Raw genomic sequence first — 15,876 nt, 5'->3', positions numbered from 1 at the left:
ATAACAACGGCCCTTAGTGGACTTTCTTACATAATGTTACATAAAAAGTGTTGCATGTAACAACGTTGCGTAAAACAATGTTGCGTAAAACAATGTTGCGTAAAACAATGTTGCGTAAAACAATGTTGCGTAAAACAACGTTGCGTAAAAAACAATATTGCAGAAAAAACAACAGTATGTAAAAACAAAACAACGTTGCGCAAAACAACGGTGAATAAAAAACTACGTTGCCGAAAAAAACAACAGTGCGCAAATAACAATGGTATACTAAAAACAAAGTTGGGTTAAAAGTGTAACAGTCAACTGTCAACACACGGGACACTAACAGCGGACTCCTGGTGTGTCCTGTATAATCTATATTATACCACATTACTTTTAAAAACGGTCTCTCGCTGTATTACTACGTCACTCGCTCTGACCGAATGCAAAAACGTCCACATTCAAATTCATCTGTGTTTTGCAGAAACGTACAATATCAACATTTTTTTCCAGGCGACTGGGCTGGAAGTTATAGATCAAGTAACAGCTATGCTAATAATAGTTTTAGATCCACAAACATGGATCAGGCAGAGCTGCTCTGGAATCTGGAAATAATGTGATTGGTTGAGTTAAACCGCTGTGCAATTCGGTCCAAAGTAACTGGCAACATACAAGAATATTAATACAGATTTATGAACATTGGCATTGGACGTAAATCGTGAGATGCGGAAACGTTTACTACATACATAATTTCTCGGGATACTGAGCTGAGAAAGCACATACAGGCTAAAAAGAACTGGGCCTAAATTTGAGCCTTGCGGGACGCCACATGTAAAACTAACAGAAATCATGAACTAGTTTAAATCTTTTTTTAAAACATTAATGCTTGTTTGCTTTGCCCGCTGAGGTTCAACTCAACCAATAAGACTATTTTAGAATCTCTTAAATGACCAGAACTCCCAGTCGGTTAAGTTAAGTCAAACCAGTTGTGTCTCTTTCATCTGCACATTAACCTCCCATTAGTTTTTAACATCCTTATTTTGTCTCCATATGCTAAACATTAACCTTCCATCTATCCACCAGCTAACCATCCCTCTCCTGATTTTTGCATGGTTTGGATTGCGTAGCCCTTCACAGGCTGAAGTTACAGATATTAATCCTAATATTTAAATGTAATGAAGACGGAGTATTTCAGTAAGTTTGTGTAGGCGAGCCATGCTTCCCTGACGGTGTTCCCTTCCTCCCTTACTGCCCTTACTGCTTGTCTTCCTAAACCTTTCCCCGCGATGCTTTTACAGAAAATATACTGTCTAAAAGCACAACCTCTAATCCCTCTGATTGGTTGTTTCTTCGTGGGTTTCTTTCCCCTCACAGGAGCCAATGAATGAACAGAACTTTGACACTTATGTGAGTACATTGACAGACATGTACACTCACCAGGACCAGTACCAGAGCCCGGAGAACAAGGCACTGCTGGAGAACATCAAACAGGCCGTTCAGGGTATCCAGGTGTAGCCCTGACCCCCCCGAGGCCCAAATAACAAATGCAAAGCAAAAACAACAACAACAAAAAAAGTCAAAAAGAGAGGAATGGGTTGTTTTTTGCTGCTGTAATCTACCATAGTTCTTTTAATTCTTCTGCTGTTATGCTCTCAACTCCATGGGTATCTCTTTTTTATTATTTTGATTGTCGTTGCCTTGCTTTGAAAAACGTTTTAAACGAACATTCACGTTTTGTACATTTTCATATGACCTAATATAATGTGATGTACTGTTTATAGCTGCTAATGTATGCACATTCTAGTGTATATGTATGTATTTATTTATTGTAAGCTTGAATCATTTCTTATTTTAAAACGCGTCACATAAAAAAACTGGGCGTCACGGGTTTAACGGGGAGCAGAGCGACGACGGGGAACCTGAAGAGCAATCACTTTTGAAAGGCTTTTCTCACGAGCTGTTAAAGCTGGAGGTCGTTTAATGGATGTAATTCATTCATGTTTCTAATGTTTGAAACTAATATTACTGTAAATCTTTAAGCTAAAATGACGAGAAGAACCAACGCTATAAGCGAGAAGATTTTCAAACATCATGACACGGAAACTTACTGGTGCAAATCCCATCATCCCCCTTCGGAGTTGTTTCGTTTCAAACTGTCCTGTTCTGTCGCTTTTCTTTGTTCGCGCGGAGAACGAAGTGGAAAAAAAGACCAACGGCTACAGAAAACGTAGGAGACAATCTGCCATTCTGAATTTATTTTAATCATCAAACTTGAACTAGCTAATAGGACAACGTGTCAGCAATATTGGTATGATAATATTAAATCGTTTGTTTAGATATGGGATGCAATCTATATGAAAAAATGTTTGGGTATATGCAATTTCTTATGAATAAAAACTAGCAAAGAGCTGATAGATCTTTTTACTAACTATAAATGTATTGCGTTTTGTACAAACCTTTTACTACAATCATGTTTTAGGAATCTGACGCGGGTGAAAGGACTTTGGTTCTGTCATGTTCGACTTTGCACAGGGACACCTTTGTTTCCATGTTTTGATGTTTTTATTGTGGATTAAGAGGCGCTTGGCAGGCGAGAGGATTTGTAGATATGATTTTTTCTTTCTAAAAAGGCTGACGGCTCCACTGGACTTACAGGGTCAAACGTCCCCATCCGTCATTGTATATTGCACTCGTTCTGTAGAAAACGTCTTTCCAATCATGCGCCTCGTCGTGGGACATGACGCCAGACGACATGATGACCAAGCAGCACTTTTTTTATTATCTTTGATTGTTATTTGAAAAGATGAATTAAAAACCAGAGCCAGCAGTCGCGATGCGACGCGACGTCTGCGCCACTGAATTTTACCGACTGAGTATTTGATCTGAATCGGCCTTACGATGACATTCAGTCTGAGATCACAGTACTGATGGAACATGTTTTCTGAACACCGTCGATCATGCATGCACTTTATTGGAGTATGTCAAAGTATTATCACGTGGTAAATGAAGCAAAAACTGTACAGCGAGTTTGTGGAAACTGTGACTTCGACGAAGACTTTGTGCTGGTGATTCCTGTTTGAAAGCAACCTGGAACAAATTTCACTGAGTTGATTTGTTATTTAAAGGAAAACTCCTCCTCTGGTCCCCTTCAAATGTTAACATCCACCTCTACACTTTATTTTTTAAATCTATTTTAAAAGACAAATGTGCTGGACCACACTGATAAGCTTCTGTCCGAAACGCTGCCTTTTGTTATTTTCTTAAGTATGCTCCATAACCACCTAAAACATGATGTTGCAAATGGACATTTTAAAACATGAATGCATTGTTACATCAGTTAATATGAGACCTGCTTCTCTTTGTACAACCCGTTAAGTAGAGTCGCAAAATGTGAGGAGTTATTTCTGGCGTCCAGAGTTTATATGTATTTTATCTTAATGTTGTTAAAGTCAACTGCAGATGCACCAAATGTTCTCAATCATCCAAATGTGCTCTTATCCAGGTGAGCTGAATGATGAATCCCACTTGTTCGTTAATTGGAGCCAAGTGGCCGATTCTTTAACATCAGCTTTGGTAACGCCCCTTAAACACCATATAAGGGCAGCTGTTGTGTCGTACAAATACTCTGGCACTTAATTGGAGCAATTGGAGCTATAGGGTGCTGGAAGGTGTGGTTCTCCTGGACAGACAGACCCAAAATAAATGAAGAATAGCTCCACAACTAGCAGGTCTATCTGCATGATGTTGGTCTCTCTGGATAGGTAAGACCTCAGAGAATTCATCCCCAGTGTCAGTAACATTGTGACTGTTACTATGCCTGAGTAAACTGGGATGAACTATTGTTATCCTGGCCTAAAATGTTTAGATTAGACAGTGGATAACACCATTATAGCAGTGATGCCGTGCACAGAGACGCCACTGAATTCATTCAGCAACTCCTCGACTACAACTGAGCCAAATCAGAGATAAATAACACAAAGCACATAGATTCTATAAAGGTTTTAGTCCGGATAGGACCAGGAGGACTCTCCATTTGGCACACTTGGATACCCAAAGTGTGCCAAATGGGTTTTCTACCTCTTGAAAGGGAATCTGGCTCTAAAATACTCCTGATATCAACTACAGGAGACGACGTGCACACAATGGAGCTTTAAAGGCAGCGTTTTAACACACAGCTCAGTGGTACCGGTACCGGTACTGGCTCCGGCTCCGTCGGGTCAAAGAGGTTCATATTTGGACACTTTTTTCTCAATTCATGTCGCTCCAATGTGTGGAAAATATGTACACTTAAGGGGAAAATCATGAGTTAACTTCAACCAAATCACGACCATTTGATTGGCGACTCTGAGGATCTGATACCTAACTTGTTTGATATATTTTTTAGATGCTATCAGTCCAGTTTCCCCACAGGAAGGAAAAACAAACCCGGGGGGAGTTTTCCTTTAAAGATGCTTCTTCTTTGGACTTCTACTGCAAAGCCTCATTCCCTGACTTCACATCTCTGTCCAAAGCTTTGTGTCTGCAGCTTCCTGCCAGTAAACTACCGCATTAGATAGACTGACAGCTTGTATTTTTTATTTAGTCAGTGATTCTTACTGATAACAAAGGAAAATGGGAGTTAAAGCACAATTCTGCCACTTAAAGACAGTCAATAGACTAGATATTGTAATATCAGATGTAAAAGCTAAACTGTACCTATTTACATATAGAGAATCTCAACACTAACATGTGACATGCTAGAATGCAAAAAGAAATCCATAATGAATATTTGTGAAATCATCAGTTTATGAAGATGTTACCGTTTCTTTTCCGCAGTGCACCGATACGAGGGGTTTTTATACAACATTCATTTTCTCTCCTTTCACCCCTTTTCTTCTGTGGCACTCGCAGACTTTCAACAACAGTTTTCTTACCACATGGCATGGGTTTTGTTGATATTTTTGCTGTATGTTTAAGGTCACGAGATACGCGACGTGATATTTTAATTTGACTTGTGAAGTTTGTACAATTTTTATCATGCTGGTGTTGGCATCTCTTGCTCTGAATAAATCTTGTGTTGCGACACTGATTACGACCTGGTCTTGTTTTGAATTAGAAGCTGATGATTAGGAAATTAATAATTCATTAATAATGAACAGAATGTTGGGAATACATCTATTTAAAATGTATAAGTACTTATGTAAATGTGCATAATATTTCAGTGTCTTTTACTCTTATAGTTGAAAACAAAACATGATTTTTAGATTGTCAATGTTATGCTTTTATAAGAAGTACAAGTAAATCAGTAGATAATTATTAAAATTACATTAATTCTTATGTATTTATTTATTATGTAAATATGTGAAATAATGCAGTAGATAATGATTACAATTATATTTATTCCTATTTATTTATTCATTTACTTATTTATTATGTAAATATGTATAATGACGTACTAGATAATTAAAATCACATTTATTCGTATTTATTTATTATGTAAATATGTGTAATAATGTAGTAGAAAATGATGAAAATTACATTTATTCTTACTTATTTATTTCTTATGTAAATATGTGTAAAAAAGTAGTAGATAATGATTCAAATTACATATATTCTTATTTATTTATTATGTATAAAAAGCAGTGGATAATGATTAAAATAATTTATTCTTATTTATTTATTTATTATGTTAATATGTGTAATAAGAAAGTAGACAATGATTAAAATTACATCTATTCTTATTAACTATTATTTAAATATGTGTAATAACACAGTAGATAACAATTAAAATAACATTTAGAATGATTTATTATGTAAATATATGTAAAAAGCAGTAGATACTGATTAAAATTAAATGTATTCTTATTTATTTATTCATTATGTAAATATGTATAACTATGCAATAGATAATGATTAAAATTAAATTTATTATTATTATGCAAATATATAATAATGCAGCAGATAATGATTTAAATAACATTTATTATTATTATTATTATTTATTATGTAAATGTGTAATAACGCAGTAGGTAATGATTAAAATAACATTTTGAATTATTTATTAGGTAAATATATGTAAAAAAGTAGTAGACACTGATTCAAATTACATTTATTCTTATTTATTTATTATGTAAATATGTGTAATAACACAGTAGACAATTAAAATTACATTTATTCTTATTATTTATTATGTAAATATGTGTAATAACTCAGTAGATAATGATTAAAATTACATTTACATTCACTATTACTTATTTATTATGTAAATATGTGTAATAACACACAAGACAATAATTAAAATTAAATGTATTCTTATTTATTTATTATATAAATATGTGTAATAACACAGAAGATAATGATTAAATTTACATTTATTCTTATTTAGTATATAAATATGTGTAATAACTCAGTAGATCATGATTCAAATTACATTTATTATTATTTATTCATTATATTAATATGTGTAATAACACAGTAGATCATGATTAAAACTATATTTATTATTATTTATTTATTATATAAATATGTGTAATAACTCAGTAGATCATGATTAAATTTACATTTATTCTTATTTATTATATTAGTGTGTGTAATAGCGGTGCCCGGCCGGTAGATGGCAGTAGTTTGGCGCGCTCTGCTTTATTTCACTCCATTGTTGTACTTCCGGGTCAAACACACGCCCTTTCCGGTCTGAGAGACATCACGACGTAAACAAACCGACGGTCGGTTCTGTTCGGTCTGTTATCACATAAAGGATCAATAACGAGCCGGTAGACCGGGCTGGAGAGGAGACACGGTTACCATGGTGAAGTGTGTGGTCTCCGGCTGTCGGAACCGGGAGGGTACCGGTACCGGTACCGGTAATAACCGGGGTAATAACCAGAGTCACCGGGGATTCAACCGGGCACCGAGGAGGTTCTTCAGGTTCCCACAAGACACCGCGCGAGTCCAGGTAGGAAGGTCGCGTCCTAATAGTGTTTCTCTCAGGAAGGATCCTAACAGAGAAATGACCCTCAGTACCTCAGCAGCAGAGGACACACTGGAGCATCCTTTACCTGAGGAAAGGAGCTTCAATGCTTCCTTTACTATCTCCTTTAGGACACATGGAGCATCCTTTACCAAAGGAAAGGATGCTCCAATGCTTCCTTTACTATCTCCTTTAGCAGAGGACACACTGGAGCATCCTTTACCTGAGGAAAGGAGCTTCAATGCTTCCTTTACTATCTCCTTTAGGACACACTGGAGCATCCTTTACCTGAGGAAAGGAGCTTCAATGCTTCCTTTACTATCTCCTTTAGGACACATGGAGCATCCTTTACCAAAGGAAAGGATGCTCCAATGCTTCCTTTACTATCTCCTTTAGCAGAGGACACACTGGAGCATCCTTTACCTGAGGAAAGGAGCTTCAATGCTTCCTTTACTATCTCCTTTAGGACACATGGAGCATCCTTTACCAAAGGAAAGGATGCTCCAATGCTTCCTTTACTATCTCCTTTAGCAGAGGACACACTGGAGCATCCTTTACCTGAGGAAAGGAGCTTCAATGCTTCCTTTACTATCTCCTTTAGGACACATGGAGCATCCTTTACCTGAGGAAAGGAACTTCAATGCTTCCTTTATTATCTCCTTTAGGACACACTGGAGCATCCTTTACCAAAGGAAAGGAGCTTCAGTGCTTCCTTTATTGTCTCCTTTAGGACACACTGGAGCATCCTTTACCAAAGGAAAGGAGCTTCAATGCTTCCTTTATTATCTCCTTTAGGACACACTGGAGCATCCTTTACCAAAGGAAAGGAGCTTCAATGCTTCCTTTATTATCTCCTTTAGCTTCTCTTCTCCATAACTCCAACAATTAACTCAATATTGATCATATATTCCTGTTTATTGGTAATGAAGTGATGTTTGTCACCGGTTGTCCTCGTTAGGTCAGATGATCTTTATCATCTGTTGATAGAGTGTTCCAGCAGCAGGAGGACCTGTGGTATTTCTCTTTAACACACCGCGGGTGAAGCAGTCTGTCATTGAAACACCTATTTAAGAACCCTCGGAGGGGAGCAGAGCCTTTTGTAGTCCATCTCCAGAACATTGTAGTTTCACCACGGCAGACTGACGTCACTAACATCATAATGACGGAATCTAGTGAAAGAGCAGTCGGATTCTCTGAACACCACGTTGTCTTTTCCTGAGTCCTTCTGAATTCTCCTTCTCATCATTCCTTGACCTCATGATGTTTTCCATCGAGGTCAAAGAAGAAGATGTTAGGACGTCATTTTTTGACTTTTCAAACGCAACACTAGTGTTGCTTTATGTGTATTTTCTCCCAAATCAGTTCACCATTAAAAGGTACTATTGTTATATCATATTTGAACTTCCTGAGCTTAACTTCCTTTGGAAAATGTCCTGTCTTTGTCTGTTAGTGAAACTAGTAAAGATGTGTAAAATAACACAGCAGTCCGACAGTAACGCCGATGATTCTGTTCAGGTATGGCTGGCCGCGCTGAGGGAGACGGACAAGAAGGACTCGACGGAGCAGCATTTAATCTGCGAGGACCACTTCCTGCCGGAGGACATCTCCGCCGACGGGGTCAACAACGACGCCATTCCCATCATGCCCCCCTGCCTGGACGGACCCCACGGCATGATCAGCCCCTGGGGAGCCGAGTCGTCCGAGGAAGAGGAGCAGTGGGCCGACGGCGGCGGCTGTGATGATGATGATGCCGATGATGGCGGAGACGACGGTCCTGCTAAAGTAGAGCCTAAAGTAGAACCAAAATGTCCCGCAGTGGATCCACCGCAGCCGGTCAGGAGACTGTTATTTTTGATTTTCTTATTCATCTCTTTACTTTGTGGTGTGTTAGATGTAACCGCTGCTGTAACCTGCTCTGTTCTCTGACTTTCAGGCTTCAGGTGTGAAGAAGACTTCAGGGACCAAGACGACTGGGTAAAAACCTGCTTCTGGGTTCCTCTTACACGTTACAGACTGCTGATTAAGTTTCATTTCTTCACTCATTTTATCAGTTGAAATTACATTTGTTACAGTTAGATTTCTTTTGATTTGATTAATCTATTTCCCTGCTGTTTATGGTGGGACACTGAAGTGGTTCCTGCACATGTTGGCAGATATTGAACTTGAGTAAGATACAGTATGTTGTCTGTTTCTTTCCAGCGTCCAGAAGAAAGAGAAGATCTACACCAAGAGATCGCCCAGACAGGGTGCGTCATTTAATCTCATCATTTTTCAGGAGTTTCGCTGTAACTTTGATTGAAGTTTGAATTAGAAAATGATGGACAGTAATTTTTTATTGTTGTTTTATTCCAGTTTTTTTTGCCTTAGCAGGATGGAAATGTTTTTAAAGCTCTGTCTGTCAGCTCTAACTCTGGGTGTTGTATTCAGATGTGTCGCTGGGGGTGCTGACGCAGCGTTTCCTGGAGCTGCTGCTGAAGGCGCCGGACAGCTCGGTGGACATCAAGCAGGTGACCACGAGCCTGCAGACCCGCCGAAGACGAGTCTACGACATCACCAACGTCCTGGAGGGAATCAACCTCCTCGAGAAGCAGTCGACCAACAGGTTCAAGTGGATGTGAGTGCCCTGATGAAGAGATTCAATACATGTATGAACCTAAAAATGTACAAAACATGTACAAAAAGTGTCTGAAAAAATGTCAGAAAAAAAGTCTGGAAATTGTCTGAAAAAAGTAAAAAAAAAAAAAATGCCAATAAAATGTCAGAAAAAAAAAAAGTAGAGAAAAAAAGTTACAAAAATTTTTCGAAAAACAAAAAAAAAGTGGAAGTATGTTCTAGTATAAGCCCAAAATACATGTATGAACCTAAAAAAGTCAGAAAAAATGTACAAAACGTGTCTGAAAAAATGTCAGGCAAAAGGTCTGGAAAATGCCTGAAAAAGTCTGAAAAATGTCCAAAAAAGTAAAAAATAAAATGTCTGAAAAAAGTTAAAAAAAAAAAAAAATTCTAAAAAAAAGTACAAAATAAAAAAAAGTACAAAAAAAAAGTGTCTGAAGAAAGTAAAAAAAAAAAATTGTCAGAAAAATGTCTGAAAAAAGTAAAAAAAAAAAAAATTAGGGAAAAAGTGTCTGGAAAATGTCTGAAAAAAGTAAAGAAAAAAAATGTCAGAAAAAAGTAAAAAAAAAAAAAAATTATGAAAAAAAGTAAAAAAAAAAAAAAGTAGAAAGAAAAAGTGTCTGGGAAAAAAAAAGTTACAAAAAATGTTTGAAAAACAAAAAAAAAGTCAGAAAAATGTAAATATGTTCTAGTATAAGCCCAAAATACATGTATGAACCTAAAAAGTCTGAAAAAATGTACAAAATATGTCCAAATAGTGTCTGAAAAAATGTCAGGCAAAAGGTCTGGAAAATGCCTGGAAAAGTCTGAAAAATAAAGTCTGAAAAATGTCCAAAAAAAGTAAAAAATAAAATGTCTGAAAAAAGTTTAAAAAAAAAAAAAAAAAAAACTCTAAAAAAAGTAAAAAAAATAATTGTCAGAAAAATGTCTGAAAAAAGTTAAAAAAAAAATAAAAATTATGAAAAAAGTAAAAAAAAAAATGTGTCTGGAAAATGTCTGAAAAAAGTAAAGAAAAAAAATGTCTGAAAAACAAAAAAAAAAGTCAGAAAAATGTAAATATGTTCTAGTATAAGCCCAAAATACATGTATGAACCTAAAAAGTCAGAAAAAATGTACAAAACATGTCCAAAAAGTGTCTGAAAAAATGTCAGGCAAAAAGTCAGAATAATGCCTGAAAAAGTGAAAAAAAAAGAAAAGTCTGAAAAATGTCCAAAAAAAGTAAAAAATTAAATGTTTGAAAAAGTTAAAAAAAAAAAATCTAAAAAAATTGTCTGAAAAAAGTAAAAAAAAATATTGTCAGAAAAATGTCTGAAAAAAGTTAAAAAAATTAAAATTCTGAAAAAAGTAAAAAAAAAAATTGTCTGAAAAAAAAAAAAGTATATGTCTGAAAAATGTCTGAAAAAAGTTAAAAAAATGTTTTTTAATTTCGAAGGTCAGTGACCTTTTAACGCTGAAGTAAACAGAATTTGTGTGTTGCCCGTGAACTTAAATGTAGTTAAACTAGTAAACGTGCTCTCTGACCGTCGTCTGTGCAGAGGAAGCTGTAAGATCTCCAGCTTCCTGTGGACGGCCCAGCAGAAGTTCCAGAGAGAGTTGGAGAACCTGAAGCTGGTGGAGGACACGCTGGACACCCTCATCAAAAGCTGCGCCCAGCAGCTCTTCGACATGACCGACGACACGGAGAACGCAACATATCCTTTCACACCGGAGACCCGGCTCACAGGAGCAGGAAGCTTCGTTTATACTTGCGAGAGACGCCGTGGCGCAGGCCTCCGTAGCATGCACATTTCAATCCTTTAATCCATCCTCAGTCCTTCAGCGAGTTCTTCCTTTTAGCCAACAACATTAGATGCTGTGTTTTATTCTATGTCACATGTCACATCTCTCTGGTGTGGGAGTGAGTAAAACAGTTAATGTGGATAAAAAGCAGGTTTTCTTTAACCTGCGTGCACGTCGGCCTACGTGACCCAGGAGGACGTCGGCCGGCTCGGAGTCTTCCAGGAGCAGACGGTGATTGTCGTCAAAGCTCCGGAGGAAACCAAGCTGGAGGTTCCTGCACCCAAAGAGGTAAAACTACAGAAGACAGAGACGTTTCTGTTCTGTTCTTATCTGAGAAGATACACTTGAATACATTTTAAATGTTATAATATAGACATTGGTCATATTACATCATCAGGTTGTGTGTGTGTGTGTGTTTCTGCAGGACAGCATCCAGGTCCATCTGAAGGGGGGGAAGGGTCCCATCGCGGTGCTGACCTGTGATGTCGGGACCGGAGACGCCACCGCAGAGAAGAGCGGCTGCTTCTTAACGCTGAAGGAAAGCCGGATAGCGACGGGCGCGCTACACACAGGTAACAACAACACGCACACGCACACACACACACACACACACACACACACACACACACACACACACACACACACACACACACACACACACACACACAGTGACCTGCACATCAACTGTGATGATGTTAAACTTTAGCAGATGAGTGTTTGATTTCATTCTGCTGTTTGTTGTTGTTGCTGCTGCAGAGTCCTCGAGTCCACAGAGCGCCGTGCAGAGCGCCGTGCAGAGCGCCGTGCAGAGCGCCGTGCAGAGCGCCGTGCAGAGCGCGTAGCCAGCAGCTGACCTCACCGTTCATCCTACACAAGATCCTAAATACGCCGTCTCCAGGTAGCAGGAGGGCCGGAGTCAGATACAGCTCACCTGTGGTATAATACTCATCAGATCCAAACTGATCCTGAGTCAGCTGTTAACCAATGAAACTGGACATTCAACAAGAAAAGACGACGCTCAATCTGTAGAGCGCTTTACTTTGTGATCTTTACCGTAGGACGGCTGTGTGTCTGGACGGCTGTATGTCTGGCCTCTCCGGTCGGTCCAGGTTATTATTTATTTTTATTATTTTCTTTTGATAGTAAAGGTTGCCGACCCCTGACTTATAGCGTTGGGTTTAAATCCCACATATTGACAAATAGGCACTTTTTTGCTTTTCATTTTGACACTAAATCCTCGCCATCGTCTCGTCCGTCAGCTCTCTCTCGTCCCGTTTGTGAAATGTGACTCCTGCTGCTCTGAGCTGAGACTCCGTAAGGAGCAGAAATACTTTCAGTTTGTAGCGTCCGTCGACTATTATTAATAACGTGCTCATAATTTGATAAACGTGGGCACTGATACGCGTTAATTAACTAAACCGGTTTTATTTCTATAAACTAAACGATGTTGGGGGGGCGGAGGGCCGTGATGTAATCATTGGTAACCGGTAACAGAGACGACCGCGGCGAGTCCAATCAGAGGTAAAACAAAACATTATGACATGAAGATGGAAAACACTACGTGTGGATCAATATAATCTGCACCGTTGCAACGTTTTGTTTTTTTTAATGCAATTTATTTAATTTTTTTTTAAATTGGACTCGTGGTGACGTCGGTCCCGTTCAAGAGATAATCATGTGATCGATGGACGAGAGGATGACGACAGTTTGACGTCTGCAGCTTTCTGTTTGTGTGAGCGGTGACGGAGAGGAGTGAATGTAGAGATAGATGTAGATAGATCCACGGCTGTTTCTTTGTTTTCTACGTCCCCATCATGTCCTGACTTGCAGTACGTTTGCTGTATAATATTTGACTTTGTTTATATGTTTTGTCTTTCATCTTGGTTGGATCTTTAATAATGAAGAAGAAACACCTCAAAGATGCTGTAATCAATAAAATAATAAATGACCTCATGAGACCTGATTTCCTGTCACCAGCCTGTGAGGTTGTCTGTTTGAATCCCTGACAGAGCAGCGCTGATGAAACGTTTGACTGGTTTGGTGCAGCAGCAGCATCTTGCTGAGGTGCCCTTGAGCAACACCTTGAGCAACACGTTGAGCAACACGTTAGCTACGGTCGAAAAGTCCTTTTTCTCTCAGGAAGGAAACGGAGTGAAATAACCAGGAAGTATCTCAGCAGCTGCCGTAATGAGAGCGGTTTGAATCTTCTAAAGGTTGAGGAAAGGAGCTTCAATGCTTCCTTTATTATCTCCTTTAGCAGAGGACACACTGGAGCATCCTTTACCAAAGGAAAGGAGCTTCAATGCTTCCTCTATTATCTCCTTTAGCAGAGGACACACTGGAGCATCCTTTACCAAAGGAAAGGAGCTTCAATGCTTCCTTTATTATCTCCTTTAGCAGAGGACACACTGGAGCATCCTTCACCAAAGGAAAGGAGATGATAACCCACAATTCCTTGCAGCTGCAACTTTTAAAGCGATGCACCATTCTGTTCTGCGGTGGATGAAAACAAAGATATGCCTATCTTGCATATTATTTTCATACGCTCATACACTAATTGTGATTCATGTTGATGAATATGAGTGGACAGAGAAAACCATTTAGTTTCACTTCATTTATGTTGAACAAATAAGTAAACAAGAATAACAAATAAAACAAACAAATAAACATTTAGCAAACAAATAATCAACATAAATTACACACATTAATCATTTACTATCTCAGATATTCTGCAGTATTAAAATGATCTGACTCTTTACAACAGCAGCAGCGTCACCTGGTGGACAGATGGCGTCACTGCAGCTACAAAACAGAAACTCACATTTGTTTTCCCAAAATAAAACCTGATTCCTGATCTGGGAATTTATAAAAGTTGGAAATAGACCGACAGAAACCCTAAAAACAGAGCAGACAGACTCTGTACCTGTCTTCCCTGATGGAAAGGTAGCACACTTCAAGTTTATTTTATGAAGTATACTTAACTAAAGTTCAAGTCATATATTTCACAAGTTTATGTAGTAAGTATATTAATATTAATGCACTAGTAGTATACTTATAAGCGTACTGCTTTAATACTTTAAGTGTAAGAACAGTAAACTTTGACTAGTTTACATCCAAGTCTTATTTTCTACTGCGACTATACTATAAAGTATCAGTAAACTACAAGTTCAGTAGTTTTTATACTGCAATTATACTAACTTATACATTTCTTAAGTATATCTTGATCAAAAGATTAAGTACAAGTATAAACCAAGTATACTTAGACTCTTCTGTATACTTGTCAGTGTGAGTCAAGTATATTTTTGTTAAGTACATAAAAAGTAAACTGAAAGTATACTCTGTTATTTTAAGTATACTAATATCACACTTGAGTAAACTTTAGGGGTTTCTGTCCGTCACTAACATTCATGAGGAAGAGTCGACTTTCCTCCCACCGACGTGGTGAATATGGAGCAGCGGGCGACGGAGGAAATGATCCTTGATTGTGTTTCATTCTGACGGTGGACAGCAGCGGTATTCCTGCCTGAGTGTGTGAGTGTGTGAGTGTGTGAGTGTGTGTGAGTGTGTGTGTGCGTGAGTGTGTGAGTGCTCAGATAGTGTTTCACATCAGCTCCACCACAACATCCAAACCTCAAGCCTGAAAGCCTTGCAGCCAAACTGTGGCCGAATCCTCCCGGAGTCCGTCCTGCATCTCTCAAACTGTGGGAGCGACCCACAGAGACAGTTTAGGTTTAGTAGATGGAGCTCAGACTGAGCAGCTCAAGAAGAAGAAGAAGAACAGGCCTCAGCTATCAGACCTCCAACTTTAACAAGAAACCAACAGGAGACAGTGAAAGTGGTCCAAAACAAACAGATAACGAGGCAGGTGACACGATAATGACCTTAAAGCAAACTGAATAAAACTCATCAGCTGTTTTTAATCCAGGAGAATAAACGTTTCCCTCCAAACATAACTGAGATGCAGTTTAGTTATGATGGAACGTCCTTTTGTAGGAGACAGGGTTGCCACACATTCTTCTTCATTGTGCCTACATTACCCACAATGCAACTGGATCACCAACAGTTCAACAGTAAGGTATCCTGGAGCCTCCAGCCTGCAGCAGAGGTCTGGTAACATCACTTCTTGTGTGCTTCTCCTAGCTACTACCTTTAAAACACCTGGAAACATGCTGATGTGGAAAATCGTTTCCATTTTAGGGAGTTTTTGAAGGAATGTTTTTATGAGTGGGTTCCTGTTTGTATCATGCTCACTAAGACGCACATATTTCTGCAGACGTTATGCAAAAGTTTTACGCTGTTCCACTGATTGACGGTTAGAAAAGTGCCAGCAAAGGCAAGAAAGAAGAAGAAGAAGAGGACTGGTCAGTCAATATAAGCTCTCTGGAGGAGCTTTGTGAAGTCTGAGAAAGTGTCCCTGATAATATCACCATCCTTTTCTCAGCCTGGACTCGGAGACCGCCAATTTAAAGCGTTTATGTGTCGGACTGGGGGGGTTAATTGTGAGATGACAAAACGTTGCAGAGAGCGTAGGATCCTTTTCCACGGAGGGACTCGGTGCT

At 38.5% G+C, this 15,876-nt stretch overlaps 2 protein-coding genes across 10 annotated transcripts in view; both read left to right on the top strand.

Annotated features, from left to right (window-relative positions):
* The window catches only part of myt1la (myelin transcription factor 1-like, a), a 75,838-nt gene extending 70,790 nt beyond the window's left edge, over window positions 1-5,048 (top strand). For all 8 annotated transcript variants that reach the window (XM_037750490.1, XM_037750493.1, XM_037750492.1 and 5 more), the window contains one exon: window positions 1,354-5,048. In XM_037750490.1, the coding sequence (XP_037606418.1) occupies window positions 1,354-1,494 (141 nt within the window). In that variant the 3' untranslated portion in view covers window positions 1,495-5,048. The remainder of the gene's footprint in view (window positions 1-1,353) is intronic.
* Window positions 5,049-6,631: 1,583 nt separating this feature from the next.
* Window positions 6,632-13,275, top strand: si:ch211-195d17.2 (uncharacterized protein LOC560495 homolog). 2 transcript variants are annotated; one of them, XM_037751382.1, is made up of 9 exons: window positions 6,632-6,910; window positions 8,441-8,758; window positions 8,859-8,899; window positions 9,125-9,171; window positions 9,353-9,539; window positions 11,074-11,226; window positions 11,488-11,605; window positions 11,742-11,889; window positions 12,074-13,275. In XM_037751382.1, exons 1-9 carry the CDS (start codon window positions 6,761-6,763, stop codon window positions 12,157-12,159), a joined length of 1,248 nt encoding a protein of 415 aa, XP_037607310.1. In that variant the 5' UTR covers window positions 6,632-6,760; the 3' UTR covers window positions 12,160-13,275. The 2 variants fall into 2 exon arrangements, with proteins under 2 accessions (XP_037607310.1, XP_037607309.1); XM_037751381.1 differs by having other exon boundaries at window positions 6,633-6,910; window positions 11,074-11,229; window positions 11,491-11,605.
* The last annotated feature ends 2,601 nt before the right edge of the window (window positions 13,276-15,876 follow it).

The sequence above is a fragment of the Sebastes umbrosus genome, chromosome 18 (assembly GCF_015220745.1).
Source record: "Sebastes umbrosus isolate fSebUmb1 chromosome 18, fSebUmb1.pri, whole genome shotgun sequence".
NCBI lineage: Eukaryota > Metazoa > Chordata > Actinopteri > Perciformes > Sebastidae > Sebastes > Sebastes umbrosus.
The sequence above is the reverse complement of the archived record's forward strand: the minus strand, read 5'-3'. Positions and strand labels throughout refer to the sequence as shown.

Coding starts and splice junctions, on each gene's coding strand:
- si:ch211-195d17.2 (XM_037751382.1), top strand. CDS start 6,761: ATGGTGAAGTGTGTGGTCTCCGGCTGTCGGAACCGGGAGGGTACCGGT. Junction 9,540..11,073: donor ACCAACAGGTTCAAGTGGAT/GTGAGTGCCCTG, acceptor TCGTCTGTGCAG/AGGAAGCTGTAAGATCTCCA. Junction 11,890..12,073: donor GACGGGCGCGCTACACACAG/GTAACAACAACA, acceptor TTGCTGCTGCAG/AGTCCTCGAGTCCACAGAGC.